The following is a 14,117-nucleotide window of genomic DNA, read 5'->3' as shown; positions in this document are numbered from 1 at the left end:
TATATATATATATATATATATATATATATATATATATATATATATATATATATATATATATATATATATATATATTACATCATAATAATCTGACAATACTATAATATTGGCCATATTATATTTACATTACCACAGTGAGATGATTTTAGTCTCATGAACAACATTAACTAATTGCTATTTACTAACTAATCTTGCAATGACTGCTCAGCACAGAAATGAAGCCCAACAATCATGTTCTACAGTCCCGTGGTCTCAGCCTCAGATACTCAACTAATCAAAGTGATGTCATGACAAAAATGAATGACCAACAAAACATTTTTCTCCTTCATTTATGTCACACAATGCTATATGTAACGTTTCTCGCGGTTAGTATCATGGTTGCTAGGCAACCTGAACAACGCGACGACCGTCCCATTTCACAAGCCTCTCACTTCCGCACTTCTCATACTTATAGTACGCACCGTACGTAGTACGTGTAGTGCGCGTACTTCAAGCGTGCAGACCCTGAATTGGGACACAGCCAATGAGTGGTACCGTGCACCTCGCTTCTACTGGAGCTAAAATCTGTGGACACTGTTGATATTGTTAAAAAGAAACTTAAAAATTGCCTGTGCTGGTTTGGTTTTATATAGTTTCATCTGTTTGTGCTATTTTAATTTGGTCTATACCTATTTCTGTATTGTAAAGCACTTTGTGAATTTTGTTCTTCACATGAGATAAATAAATCTTACCAAGTAACTGGAAAGTCAGACACATATTTTAACGAATTGTCCAATACTGACTTCTGACTATTTCACTTTAATGAACGCTGCAGTGTCTCCGTGATCTAAAAGCCGAACTCCAGCATAGAGCGGCTGAGTGAATGTGGTCTGGACTCTGTGGAGGAGAGTCATGGTTTCAGAAACGCTGTAGAAAGACAGAATACCTGCTCTGTGATCCAGGTACACTCCTACTCTGGAGGACTGAGGACCTGAGAGGTCAGTGTGGACATTGTTGTGCCAAAGAACATAGCTGTTTGTCTCACAACATAATGACCAAGATTTGTCATTTCCACCAAATGCACACTCATTTGAGCTCCCTGCTCTGCTGATATTCTTGTATGCGACTGCTACATCAACTCCTCTCCCTCTCCACTCCACCTCCCAGTAACAACGTCCAGTCAGACTCTCTCTACTCAGGACCCTCTCCCATTCAGAAAATCTGTCTGGATGATCAGAATAAGATTGTTTTTGTTTCATAAATGTTGTTTTTTTGTTCCTCTCCGATAATAACAGACGTCTGTGTGCTGTGTTTGGATCCAATGTGATTTGACGTGAATATTTTAAGAATCCAGCTCTGGTCTTTGGCTCTGGTGGTGACAGTAAAACATCCACTTCAGTGACTGTCAGTGAGATGTTTGTCCATTCCTCTCTCAGAATGTCCTGTAGTTTATCTCTGGTCTCTGACACAGCTGCTGTCACATCCTCAAAGTAGCTCAGAGGACGAATATTGATGCTGGATGAGTGTGTAGACTCACTGAGTGCTGACAGTGAGGGGTAGTTGTGTAGAAACTGGTTGTGATCCTCTGTGTGTGAGAGCTGCTCCAGCTCGCCGTCTTTCCTCTTCAGCTCAGCGATCTCCTGCTCCAGCTTCTCCTGAAGCTCTTTGACTCGACTCACTTCAGTTTCCTGCTGGGATCTGACCTGCTGCTTCACATCAGAGCTTCTTTTCTGGATGAGACGGATCAGCTCAGTGAACATCTTCTCACTGTCCTCCACTGCTTTATCAGCAGAGCCATTGATGGCCTCCACCTCCTGTTGAAGCAGCTTCACATCTTTCTCTCGCTCCTGGATTCTCTGCTGGATGTTTAGTCGTCTCACCTCGAGCTCCTTCTGCTTCTCAGTCCTTTCTGCTGCAGCTGGGACTGTTTCATGGCCTTTATGTTCATCCATCGTGCAGAGATAACAGATACTCTGCTGATCAGTACGACAGAAAATCTTCATCACCTCATCATGACGAGAGCAGATGTTGTCCTGGAGCTTCTTGGAGGGGGCCACCAGCTTGTGTTTCTTTAATGGAGCTGCATCATAGTGAGGTTGGAGGTGTTTCTCACAGTAAGAGGCCGGACAAGATAAACAGGACTTGATGGCTTTCAGCTTCCTCCCAGTGCAGACATCACAGGCCACATCTTCAGGTCCAGCATAGCAGTGATCAGCTGGAGCAGCTTGGAGTCCAGTCTTCTTCAGCTGCTCCACTAAAGCTGCTAACATGGTGCTTTTTTCAAGTGCAGGCCTCGGTCTGAAGGTTTTGTGGCATTGAGGGCAGCTGTGAATTTTCTGCTTCTCATCCTCTTCATTAAAGTGGGTTTTAATACAGTTCCTGCAGTAGCTGTGTCCACAGGGAATAGTCACCGGATCCTTCAGTAAATCCAAGCAGATTGAACATGAGAAGGCGTCCAAGTCCAGCTTAATCCTTTTTTGTTCCATTTCACCTCTCAGTAACTATGGCTGTGTGACTCTTTCTTACAGAGAAATGAAAGTAGTCTGAACGGGAAAAAAAGTTTTCACACGTCACCACATTTTCGTTACACCCATCTTAAAATGGCAGGTGTGTGTGTGTTGGGGGAGGGGGGGGGGGCGCTGAAGCGTGTGGAAAGAGAGGAGGTGCTGTGTTTCAAGGCAGGAAGCTAATAGAGTGGTTAGGGTTATTTTCTTATATATATATATATATATATATATATATATATTAGGGGTGCAACGATACACAAAATTCACGGTTCGGTTCGGTTCGATACTTTGGTGTCACGGTTCGATATTTTTTCGATACAAAAGCAATGTTCATGCCTTTTTAATTTGTCATTTATTAAAATTATAAATATATATTTTAACTCAAAAGTACAGTTTTTAAATTTAACCCTAACCCTTGTGCGTGTTTTTTATTTTGACAGCGAATGCGCACCTGCGGACCACTTATGTGCAGCCCCGGTTATTTAGCTCGTCATATTGCAGCCACAGAAACCATAAAGCTGCACTTTCTTTTTGCCTTATAGTCTGATTTGTCATAACTTCTCCGTTTTGTGGTAAGCTTTTCTTTGGCTGTCACTTCTTCACCCTGACCTGTCTTATTTGGCTCAGCAGAACTAAAATATAAATCCTGCTGCTTTTACACACGCACTCACATAAGCTCAGCGATTCTCTGTGCGATCAACCTCTCACATGTTTAAGCTGTGGGAGATTTCACTTGTCATGTTTGCATAGTAAGCTAACGATTAATAAGACGATGTCAGAGGAATTGGTGCACAAATTATCATCACTCACAGATCAGTGCTGTCGCTCTCTATACACAGTTTGCACGATTGCAAAGTGAAAGCAAAAAAACAAACACAAATTCAAACGCGATTTCAATATGTCACATATTGACAGTGGCTCACCGATGCCAATGACATAATTATCCAGCTACATTTCTGACAGAATGCAAAAGCATTGACATATATTTTTCCTTCCTACAATAGCCCGACGGGCAGGGCAGAGATAGATTTTGGTAGCCCGACTGAAAAAATCGCTAGCTCCGGGACGTCGGGCTAGCGATTTTGCAAGCCCTGTATCTGATTGAGGAATCACTCATCTTTGGAAAAGAGAGTTTATTACAGAGAAATGTCTCTTTCCAAAATAAAAGCTATACTATCCGCTTCTTCTGGGCTATATTCTCAGCAGCATAAGGAGAATCATGTGCTAACAGCTGTCTAAATGACTCGGCTAAAGTTAGTAGCATGCTTGTTGTTTTTGTCTTTGCACTAGGATGATGTCGGCGTAAATGTGCAGTCATATTCGTTGTGTTCCCACTAGTGCTTTCAGGTTAATCTCGTTGAAATGACCTTAACGCCACAACACGGCAAATCTCCGTTAACGAGCTACCGCCGATCGCCCCGTGCATGGGGCTAGACGGCCAACACGTTAACGAGCTAACTGCGCTAACACACTAGTTCCCACCCATGTAATTGAGCATTGCATGGCACATCCAACATACTGTTTTACTTTAGTCCATGACTCGCTTACCTTCAGGGTCATACGTCACATGAAAACCAAAATAATTCCAAACGCCAGATCTGAATGAGGGTGGGGGAGGTCCATATTACAAGGAGAGCTTAACTTCTGTCTTGCTAGCTTGCCCTGCGCTCTTCCTTCTGACTATGCTGTCTGTGTTGAGCGCTCAGTGGATCTGCGCTCGACAGTGCAGCCTAGGCGGAGTAGTCGAACGCAGATTCACTGAGCGCTCAACACAGACAGCATCGTCAGAAGGAAAGTTGATAAAATAAATTACAAATGTTGTATTGTTCGATACATATGCGTACCGAACCGAAAGCACTGTATCGAACGGTTCAATATCGATACGAATATCGTTGCACCCCTAATATATATATATATATATATATATATATATATATATATATATATATATATATAGAGAGAGAGAGAGAGAGAGAGAGAGAGAGAGAGAGAGAGAGATCTGAACCCTCAGTGTCACCTGATCCAGCCCTAAGTATATGCTTTAGCAAACCAGAACATTTTAAGCCTAATTTTATAAGTAGAGATAGTGTCTGTCTCCTGAATCCAAACTGGAAGCTGGTTCCTCAGAAGAGGGGCCTCATTGTACATTTCTACTCTAGGAACAACAAGTAGGCATGCAGTGCGAGAGTGAAGTGCTCTAATAGGCTGATATGGTACTAAGAGGTCATTAAGATAAGATGGGGCCTGATTATTTAAGACCTTGTATGTGAGGAGCAGGATTTTGAATTCAATTCAGGATTCAATGAAGGGAAGCAAACACTGCAAGTATAAAAATCTGTAAATCAACACCTGGAGCTAAACCAACAACTAGATTACAGCAACATTTGCAATAAAACATGGTAACATTTGTTCCATCTACTAACCAGTGAAACCATAGAACTACCAACAGCTAAATATGGTAACTATGGCAACCGAAGAAACTGCAGCATCTGTTAATAGACATGACAACTTCTTCATCTCAACCACACATCACCAAAGCATGGCAACCACTGCAACTAAGCAAACCTCCAGCTACAGTATCTCCTATAACACAAGGACACTAATGTAAGTAAATGAATGAATGAAACTTCAGCAACATTCACTATGTGGCATGGCAATTTCTGCAACTAAATAAATGACTGTAAAATAGCAACATCCGCTACAAGTGTTGAGCCTGCAACTACCACTACAACTACAACAACGTCCGCTATGAGACATGGCAACTACTACAATAAAATCAAAGCCTAAAACTACAGCAACACCTATTACTGGGCACGGGAAGTTTTGCAACCAAATTGGCATATGAAACCAAAATGGCATCTGGTAGAAGATAAAGAAAGAACTGAAACCACAACATCTGCAGAAAAGCATGAAACATTCGGTAACAAACTAATGAAGGAGACTGTAGCGATATCTGCCATTAATCATGGCAACTTCTGCAATTCAGCTACTCCAACTATAACAACATTTGCTATAAGACACAACAACTACTGCAACTAAATTATAGAGTAAAATTACACACTCCTCCTGGGGGGAAACAGCCATCAAGACACACAGCCCCTGCGGGCATACACTAACTTTTACTTCGTCTCAAGACACTGACATGGAGTCTCACGCAATCATCCCGCGTCGGTGGAGGCTTCACCACACCATTAAGTAGCTTCCTCCTCCAACGCTGATCCACTGCAGGTGTGTGGCATCCTCCTCAGGCGTGACCAGCCATCCTCAGGCCTGATGGTGCCTGTAGCCCGGCGTCCCGGCTACAGCCACACACACACCTCCCTATATATACACACAAGGTCCTGGGTCATTTTGACCCAGTGTTCTTAGTTTTCTTGTGTTTTGTATTTTGTTCATTATTTACTCAATGGTTCCTAGGTTATTCAGTTAGTTTATTTGATTTACCCTCGTGTATTTACCCCCTGTGTCCCCCTCCATGTATCTATGAGTTTTATGGCACCTAAAACCACAGCGACATGTGCAATGAAGCAAAATTTTGCAACTAATAATTTCAAATACAGTAACATCTCCTACTACTGTTGACACTGCAACTACAACCAAACGAATCTATCTATGATTAGACATGGCAACTACTGTAAACATAAAAGTTCTGAATATATTCAGACGACTGTTATATTCAATTCAATTCAATTCAATTTTATTTATATAGCGCCAAATCACAACAAAAGTCGCCTCAAGGCGCTTCATATATAACACATCAATAATGACCAACAAATCAAATGTGTGTGTAGCATTTGTGTTAAATGCTTATGAATTTTACCAAACTCCTTTAAAATATATATATATTTCAATTTGCGTTTCAATCTCCTGCCAATGTGTTTTGAGCCCGTGTGTGTTTGTGTGCTTGTGCACTGCGTGGTGACATAGGAGCGTGCATGTGTGCTCCAGTCACAGCTCCTTTCACCATGGCCGGAGGTCGCTGTCACGTTGCTCTCAGCTAATAAAAGTTTCCTAAGGCCATAAGCTGTAATCTGAATATGACTGAACTGCCACGTTTTGGCGTGTTTGATGTCAAGCTCGTTCGGTGTAAATCTTGTAGAGGGCTGAGTTTGCTAATCAGAGTTTTTAATGAGGTTTAGCCCGAGGATGCAGCTGCATCCCTCACATGCTAAGTTAGCCTGGTCGCTAGTGGCAGGTGAAAGAAATCGCTGCAGTGTTTTGTTAACAGCATTCACTGTTTTTCAGGAGAGGTGTGCTAGCATGCACGCAATGTTATTTATTTTTTCCTTTTTGATTTTTTGAGAGCTTAAGTTGATATTTTAAAATAATTTGTTTTATTTGATTAATTATAGTATTGTGGAGTTGATAAAGCTGCAATGCACAGCTCCTCTTAGCATGGCCGGAGGAGAGCTGTCCTAGCAAGCGTGCACCACACACAGATCACAGCTCTGTATTTCTATATGTTTCAGATTGCAGATGTTGCTGCGATTTACAATAAACAGCCCAGAGACACAGTGTAGTGTCCCTCCTCCAGAACACAACACATCGACAGACACAACACACACAAATGGGTTACATTTGCTTAACCAAAGCAGAGAACGAGAATCAGAATATGTCCAAAAGCAGCTAAACAGGAAGTACACAGATATATACTCTTCTGCATGAGTCAGATCAAGTTATAGTGTGCGTGTGTGTTGGTTTCACTTGTTGCTCTGAGTTCATGGTTGAACACCTTTGCACTCTCTGACAAAAACGGTTTGTTCCTCTGGGTAAACATTGAGAGACTTTGGAGGCGGGCTGTAGGCTACTCACCTATTCACATGTCAGAAAAAATGCTCCCAATAGTAATTTCTTTCTACATTGTAGTTTATGTATCCAAAATACAATATGCAGAATGTAAAATGCTTTATGCAAAACGTGCATAATGCATTTTGTGTATATATATGTAAAAACACCCAGCACGCCCCTGCGGGCGGTTTATCCTTCAAGCTCGGGTCCTCTACCAGAGGCCTGGGAGCTTGAGGGTCCTGCGCAGTATCTTAGCTGTTCCCAGGACTGCGCTCTTCTGGACAGAGATCTCCGATGTTGTTCCCGGGATCTGCTGGAGCCACTCGCCTAGCTTGGGAGTCACCGCACCTAGTGCTCCGATTACCACGGGGACCACCGTTACCTTCACCCTCCACATCCTCTCGAGCTCTTCTCTGAGCCCTTGGTATTTCTCCAGCTTCTCGTGTTCCTTCTTCCTGATATTGCTGTCATTCGGAACCGCTACATCGATCACTACGGCCGTCTTCTTCTGTTTGTCTACCACCACTATGTCGGGTTGGTTAGCCACCACCATTTTGTCCGTCTGTATCTGGAAGTCCCACAGGATCTTAGCTCGGTCATTCTCCACCACCCTTGGGGGCATCTCCCATTTTGACCTCGGGACTTCCAGGTTATACTCGGCACAGATATTCCTGTACACTATGCCGGCCACTTGGTTATGGCGTTCCATGTATGCCTTGCCTGCTAGCATCTTGCACCCTGCTGTTATGTGCTGGATTGTCTCTGGGGCATCTTTACACAGACTGCACCTGGGGTCTTGCCTGGTGTGATAGACCCCAGCCTCTATATCTTGTACTCAGAGCTTGTTCTTGTGCTGCCATGATTAGTGCCTCTGTGCTGTCTTTCAGTCCAGCTTTGTCCAACCACTGGTAGGATTTCTGGATATCAGCCACCTCCTCTATCTGCCGGTGGTACATACCGTGCAGGGCCCTGTCCTTCCATGATGGTTCCTCGTCTCCCTCCTCTTTCTTGGGTCTCTGCTGCCTGAGGTATTCACTGAGCACTCGGTCAGTTGGGGCCATCAGTGGATGAGGGATAGGAATAGGAGGAATAGGATGAGGGACCTATGGATATATATATATATATATATATATATATATATATATATATAGATAGATAGATAGATAGATAGATAGATAGATAGATAGATAGATATAGAGATATATATATATATATATATCTATATATATATATATCTATATATATATATATCTATATATATATATATATCTATATATCTATATCTATATCTATCTATATCTATATCTATATATCTATATCTATATCTATATCTATCTATATCTATATCTATATCTATCTATATCTATCTATATCTATATCTATATCTATATCTATCTATATATATATATCTATATCTATATATCTATATCTATATCTATATATATCTATATCTATATATCTATATCTATATATATACACACATATATATATATATATATATTCACACATATATATATACACATATATATATATATATATATATATATATATACATACATATATATACACACACTTCATTAGGAAACCTAATTGTGGCAAGACTGAGCAGGCGAACAGCAGCAGATTTCCTCTGCTTATTATTTTTCTATTGTGCAGGACTATGATCTGTTTTAACAGCCACCACTTTTTCCACCAATTCCCTTCAGAGACAATATCATAGGAATGTTTGAGATCTATAAAGAAACAGTCAAATGAATGAATGATTCTAATTTGATAAGGCAGTAATGCTGCAGAAGATTATGTGATCATCACAAGTGCGTAGAATAAAAAAAGTCTAAATATATGAATGTATCTATGTTAAGACTAAGTGCACTCTCTGTAACCTTTGAACTGCATACATTTACACACTAAAGGTGACTCACCATGTTCAGCGCTGGCTACATGGGCAGAGCAAACACACACTTTTACAGAGTGGGTCCCAAGTAGGTGTGGCTACACAGAGCTGACAGCAGTTTTGCTCTTTGAGATCCCTGCATAGGTTTCTTCCTACCATGTGGGGAGTGATCTAAAAAGTTTGAGAACCACTGGTCTAACCACATCACTGTTGATATGGAAGAGCAGTGGTGATTGTTAGGTTGAAATTGTGACCCTTTGTGATCAGCAGGAAGTCACACAGAAACACCCACATGCGCACACACACACACACACACTTAGTTTTATGACGCTCCGTAGGGCGGGGGGTTACAATGGGTGTTTGTGTAAACTATGTGTCAGAGAAGAAAAGGTTGCAGGTTCTTTGGAGTGGTCTGAGACCGAGGGCAGAGGGGCTGCTCTGAGAGCCTCCCCTTGCTAGCATATAAAAGCCGGTTAAGTTGTTGTCTTGCTTTGTTCACGGGAATAAGTCTGAACTAGCGGGCCTGCTGAAGCGCAGACCCAACAATGATGATGAGCATTTGCTTGTTGTTCTGGGCTCTGCTCAGGTCCAACAACAAATAAACTGGTTCTTTGAACTTTCATGTTATTCTGTGCATCCGACCTGTTTTCTGGAGTTAGAGGAGTGGGGCAGGTTCACAGCTCGTTATGTCCAGGTTAACAGTCCTCACAGCGATAGAAAGACCAGCGTACATGTTCAGTTAATAATAATAACACCAATAATATGAAGATGAATATGAATAGCTTCTTCTTCCTAGTGGTTTATATCCCGCGACGCAGGGTCCGCTATCTTGCATGTCTTCCTCCACTTCTTCCTATCAAGGGCGTCTTCTGGTGTAACATTCACAGCATTCATATCATCCTTGATTCGGTCCATCCAGCGCTTTTTTGGTCTTCCTTTTGGCCCGTTTCCATCCAAATCCAATTGCTGTGCTGTCTTTGCGATGGAATTTTTATCGCTACGGACAACATGGCCGTACCATCGGAGCCTCGCCTCTCGCATCTTGTCTGTGATCGGTGTCACTCCCCATTGTTTCCTGACATCTTCATTCCTCGCTCGGTCAAGTCGTGTGAGACCCAGAGGCCACCTCAGCATCTTCATCTCCATGGTGTGAAGAGCTTGTTCGTGTTTGGTCATCGCTGGCCAGCACTCTGACCCGTAGAGTGCCACTGGGCGCACAATCGACTTATAGACTTTCGCCTTAAGATAGATTGGCATTCTCTTGTCACATAAGACTCCACTCACCTGATGCCACTTCCTCCACGCTGTGTTGACACGGAGTCTGGCGTCTGGTAGAGTTTCGCAGTCCAAGGTGACAAGGGACCCGAGGTACTTGAATTGCGCAACTTTAGTCAGCGGCTCGCCGTCGATAGTGATGGTACTGTTGGTCTGGGGGCCGCATTCAAGGTACTCAGTCTTCTTGATGTTCAGGCGCATGCCGTTTTTGGAGAGCCGGTCTTTCCATGCTTGTGTTTGGGTTTGCAGGGCTAGGCAGTTTTCTGTTTCTGATAGGCACACATCATCTGCATACAGGAGGCTCCATGGACGTGGTGATTTTAGATCAGCCGTTGCGGTGTCCATACAGAGAGTTAACAGCAGGGGCAAGAGGGCTTAGCCAACGGTAATCGGGAAGGCTGGTGATGTTCCCGCTGAACATCGGACCTCGCTTGTGACATTACGGTAGAGCAGCTGAGTCCATTTCACATAAGCTTCCGGGGCACCATGACTTCGTAATGATCGCCAAATCAGCTTGTGGGGGACCCTATTGAATGCCTTTTGAGATAGCCTTTATTTGTCAGTTGCAGGTCTTTTGCCCACAACCGAGATGACAGACCTTGCCGACCGTACATACAATACACAAACATCACATTGGGGAGACAGGTCAGGCTAGGTAGCGAAGAAAAAAACATCGAAATGTGTAACACAAAAGGATAATACAGGAATGCACAGATATCAACACACCATAGCACAATAAACACAGACAAGCAACATGGGAAAGTGTTCCAGTGTGTACATCTGATCTGGGACCGCTGCAATCTTCGACTGCGCCTCCAGCTGACCCGATGTCCACATCAGAGGGGAGGTAAGCGTTGGAAGTGGCGTTGGATCTGGGGTAGGGAGGGTGATGCGTCAGTGAGTGCTTATCAGTATCAGTATATGTATGTGTGTGCATGTCCATAATTCAGCTGAGACAGTGTCCTTCGCCCTGCCAGGCTAAGTAAACAGTCTTCCAGCCAACCCAGGTGGCCTTGCATGGAATGGGAAGGAACAGACTCAACACAGTCGTTATCAGGGAGTTTTTGTTCGGCTCCAGCCTTGAGCCCACAGCTGGCTCCAAAGGGGTAGCCGGATTATGATGATATTTTTTCTTTTAAAAGGGAGTTTTTCCTTCCCACTGTCGCCAAAGTGCTTGCTCATAGGAGGTCATTTGATTGTTGGGTTTTTCTCTGTATATATTACTGTAAGGTCTACCTTACAATATAAAGCACTTTGAGCCGACTGTTATTGTGATTTGGCGCTACATAAATAAAATTGAATTGAATTGGGGTTGAGAGGTACCGGCTAGATATAGTCGGGCTCACCTCAATGCATGGCTTGGGCTCTGGAACCAGCCTCCTGGAGAGGGGCTGGACTCTGTCTCAGTCTGGAGTTGCCCCTGATGAGAGGCGGTGGGGCTGGGGTGGGTCATACGTTTTGAACACTGGGGCAAATAAAGGGGCTGAGCTGTCAATTGATCACCACCTGGTGGTGAGTTGCATCAGGTGGTGGGGGGAGAGGATGCTGGACAGACCTGGTGCGCCTAAACGTACAGTGAGGGTGTGCTGGGAATGCCTAGCAGAGGCCTCGGTCCGCGAGATCTTCTACTCACACTTCCGGCAGAGCTTCAACAGCATTTCGAGGGAGACTGGGGACACTGAGTCCGAATGGACTATGTTCAGCACCTCCATTGCCGAAGCTCCTGCACTGAGCTGCGGCCGCAAGGTAATTGGTGCCTGTTGTGGTGGTAGGCACCAAGCTGAAGAAGGAGTCCTACCAGGCTTGGTTAGTCTGTGGGACTCCGGAGGCAGCTGATAGGTACCGACAGGCCAAGCGGAATGCGGCATGGGCGGTGCCTGAAGTAAAAACTCTGGTGTTGGAGGAGTTCGGAGAGGCCATGGAAAAAGACTTTCGGACTGCATTGAAGAGATTCTTGCAAACTGTCAGGCGACTCAGGAGGGGAAAGTGGTGTTCTACCTGCACTGTGTATAGTGCGGGTGGAGTGCTGCTGACTTCGACTGAGAAAATTATTGGGCGGTGGAAGGAATACTTCGAGGACCTCCTCAATCCCACTGGCACGTCTTCCGTGGCGGAAGCAGAGTCTGACGAAGGAAGTGACCCCGCCAATCTCTGGGGGCGAGGTCACTGAGGCAGTTAAACAACTCCATGGTGGCAGAGCCCCTGGGGTGGACAAGGTCCGCCTCAAGTTCCTGAAGGCTCTGGATGTTGTCGGGCTGTCTTGGTTGACACGCCTCTACAATGTTGCGTGGAGATCAGGGGCAGTACCCCTGAACTGGCTGACCGGGGTGGTGGTCCCCATCTTTAAGAAAGGGGACTGGGGGACTCAGCACAGGATATATTAAGGGAAATCAAAAACATTAGGAACGAAATTAACAATCTAGCCACACAAGAAATCAAGAAAGATTTAATGTTTTTGAAACAGAGACACTATGAAAGTGGCATTAAATCTACCAAAATATTGGCGTGGAAATTGAAAAAAAAGACAGCGGAAAATACAATTTATAAAATTAGGCACCCAAGTACAAAAGTGATAAAAAATAAATTAAATGAAATACAGGAAGCCTTTGAAAGATTCTATAAAACCCTATACTCTGAAGCCCCTGGCGGGACTGAAGCTCAGATTGATAGCTTCCTGAATCCTCTAGACTTACCCACTTTAGATGAAGAACAAAATCAAGCAATGATAATGAACATAACTGAAGAAGAATTAAAAGCTGCAATTAAATTAAGTAAATCACCAGGACCAGATGGTTACACGGCAGAGTGGTATAAAGAATTTAAAAAGGAACTGATACCTGTTTTACTGCCTACATTGAATTGGGTTTTGAAAAAGGCACAAATGCCCCCCAGCTGGAAGGAGGCAATTATCTCAGTTATACCAAAAGAAGGCAAAGATAAAATGGAATGTGGATCTTTCAAGCCAATCTCCGTTCTTAATGTGGACTATAAACTTTTCACATCTATCATGGCCAAACGGCTAGAAGAGTTCCTACCAACATTGATATGTAACGACCAAACGGGTTTCATACATCAACGCCAAACACAGGACAATATACGAAAGACACTACATATTATGGACCATATACAAAAACATAAAATCAAAGCAATTGTGATGAGTGTAGACGCTGAAAAAGCCTTTGATTCCATCAACTGGAAGTTCCTTTACAGGGTATTATATAAATTTGGCTTTCATGATACGATTATTAAAACTACAAGCACTATACGACAATCCTACAGCCAGGATTAAAATTAATGGATGCCTATCTAACAGTTTTACCCTAAAAAGGGGCACTAGACAGGGCTGTGCATGGTCACCGTAACTTTTCGCATTATACTTGGAACCACTAGCTCAATTCATTAGGCAAAACGAAGACATTAAGGGAATTTTTATCAAAGGGACGCAATATAAACTGGCTTGCTATGCGGATGACATTTTGGTCTACCTTGGACACCCAACATATTCTTTACCCAAACTGATGCAATCATTTGAACAATACGGCCAATTATCAGGCTACAAAATTAATATAGGTAAAACCCAGCTACTCTTATATAATTATAGCCCACCAGAAGAAATAAAATGTAGTTATCTCCTGGTATGGCAAACGGAGTCTTTTAAATATTTAGGCATAAAT

General features: G+C 43.1%; 1 protein-coding gene and 1 long non-coding RNA gene across 2 annotated transcripts in view; one reads left to right on the top strand and one right to left on the bottom strand.

Annotated features, from left to right (window-relative positions):
• Window positions 1-14,117, top strand: part of LOC145425560 (uncharacterized) — a 270,059-nt gene that overhangs the window by 153,329 nt on the left and 102,613 nt on the right. The gene's annotated exons all lie outside the window — the stretch shown is intronic.
• On the bottom strand, window positions 27-2,489 carry LOC113017264 (tripartite motif-containing protein 16-like). The gene has a single exon (XM_026160436.2). The coding sequence runs from the start codon at window positions 2,463-2,465 to the stop codon at window positions 789-791; it is 1,677 nt and encodes a 558-aa protein (XP_026016221.2). The 5' UTR covers window positions 2,466-2,489; the 3' UTR covers window positions 27-788.

This window comes from Astatotilapia calliptera, chromosome 3 (assembly GCF_964374335.1).
Source record: "Astatotilapia calliptera chromosome 3, fAstCal68.1, whole genome shotgun sequence".
In the NCBI taxonomy this organism is placed as follows: Eukaryota; Metazoa; Chordata; class Actinopteri; order Cichliformes; family Cichlidae; genus Astatotilapia; species Astatotilapia calliptera.
Note: the sequence above shows the minus strand (reverse complement) of the source record. Positions and strands in the feature narration are given on the sequence as shown.

Excerpts from the sequence above, each read along its gene's own strand:
- LOC113017264 (XM_026160436.2), bottom strand. The coding sequence starts at position 2,465 with ATGGAACAAAAAAGGATTAAGCTGGACTTGGACGCCTTCTCATGTTCA.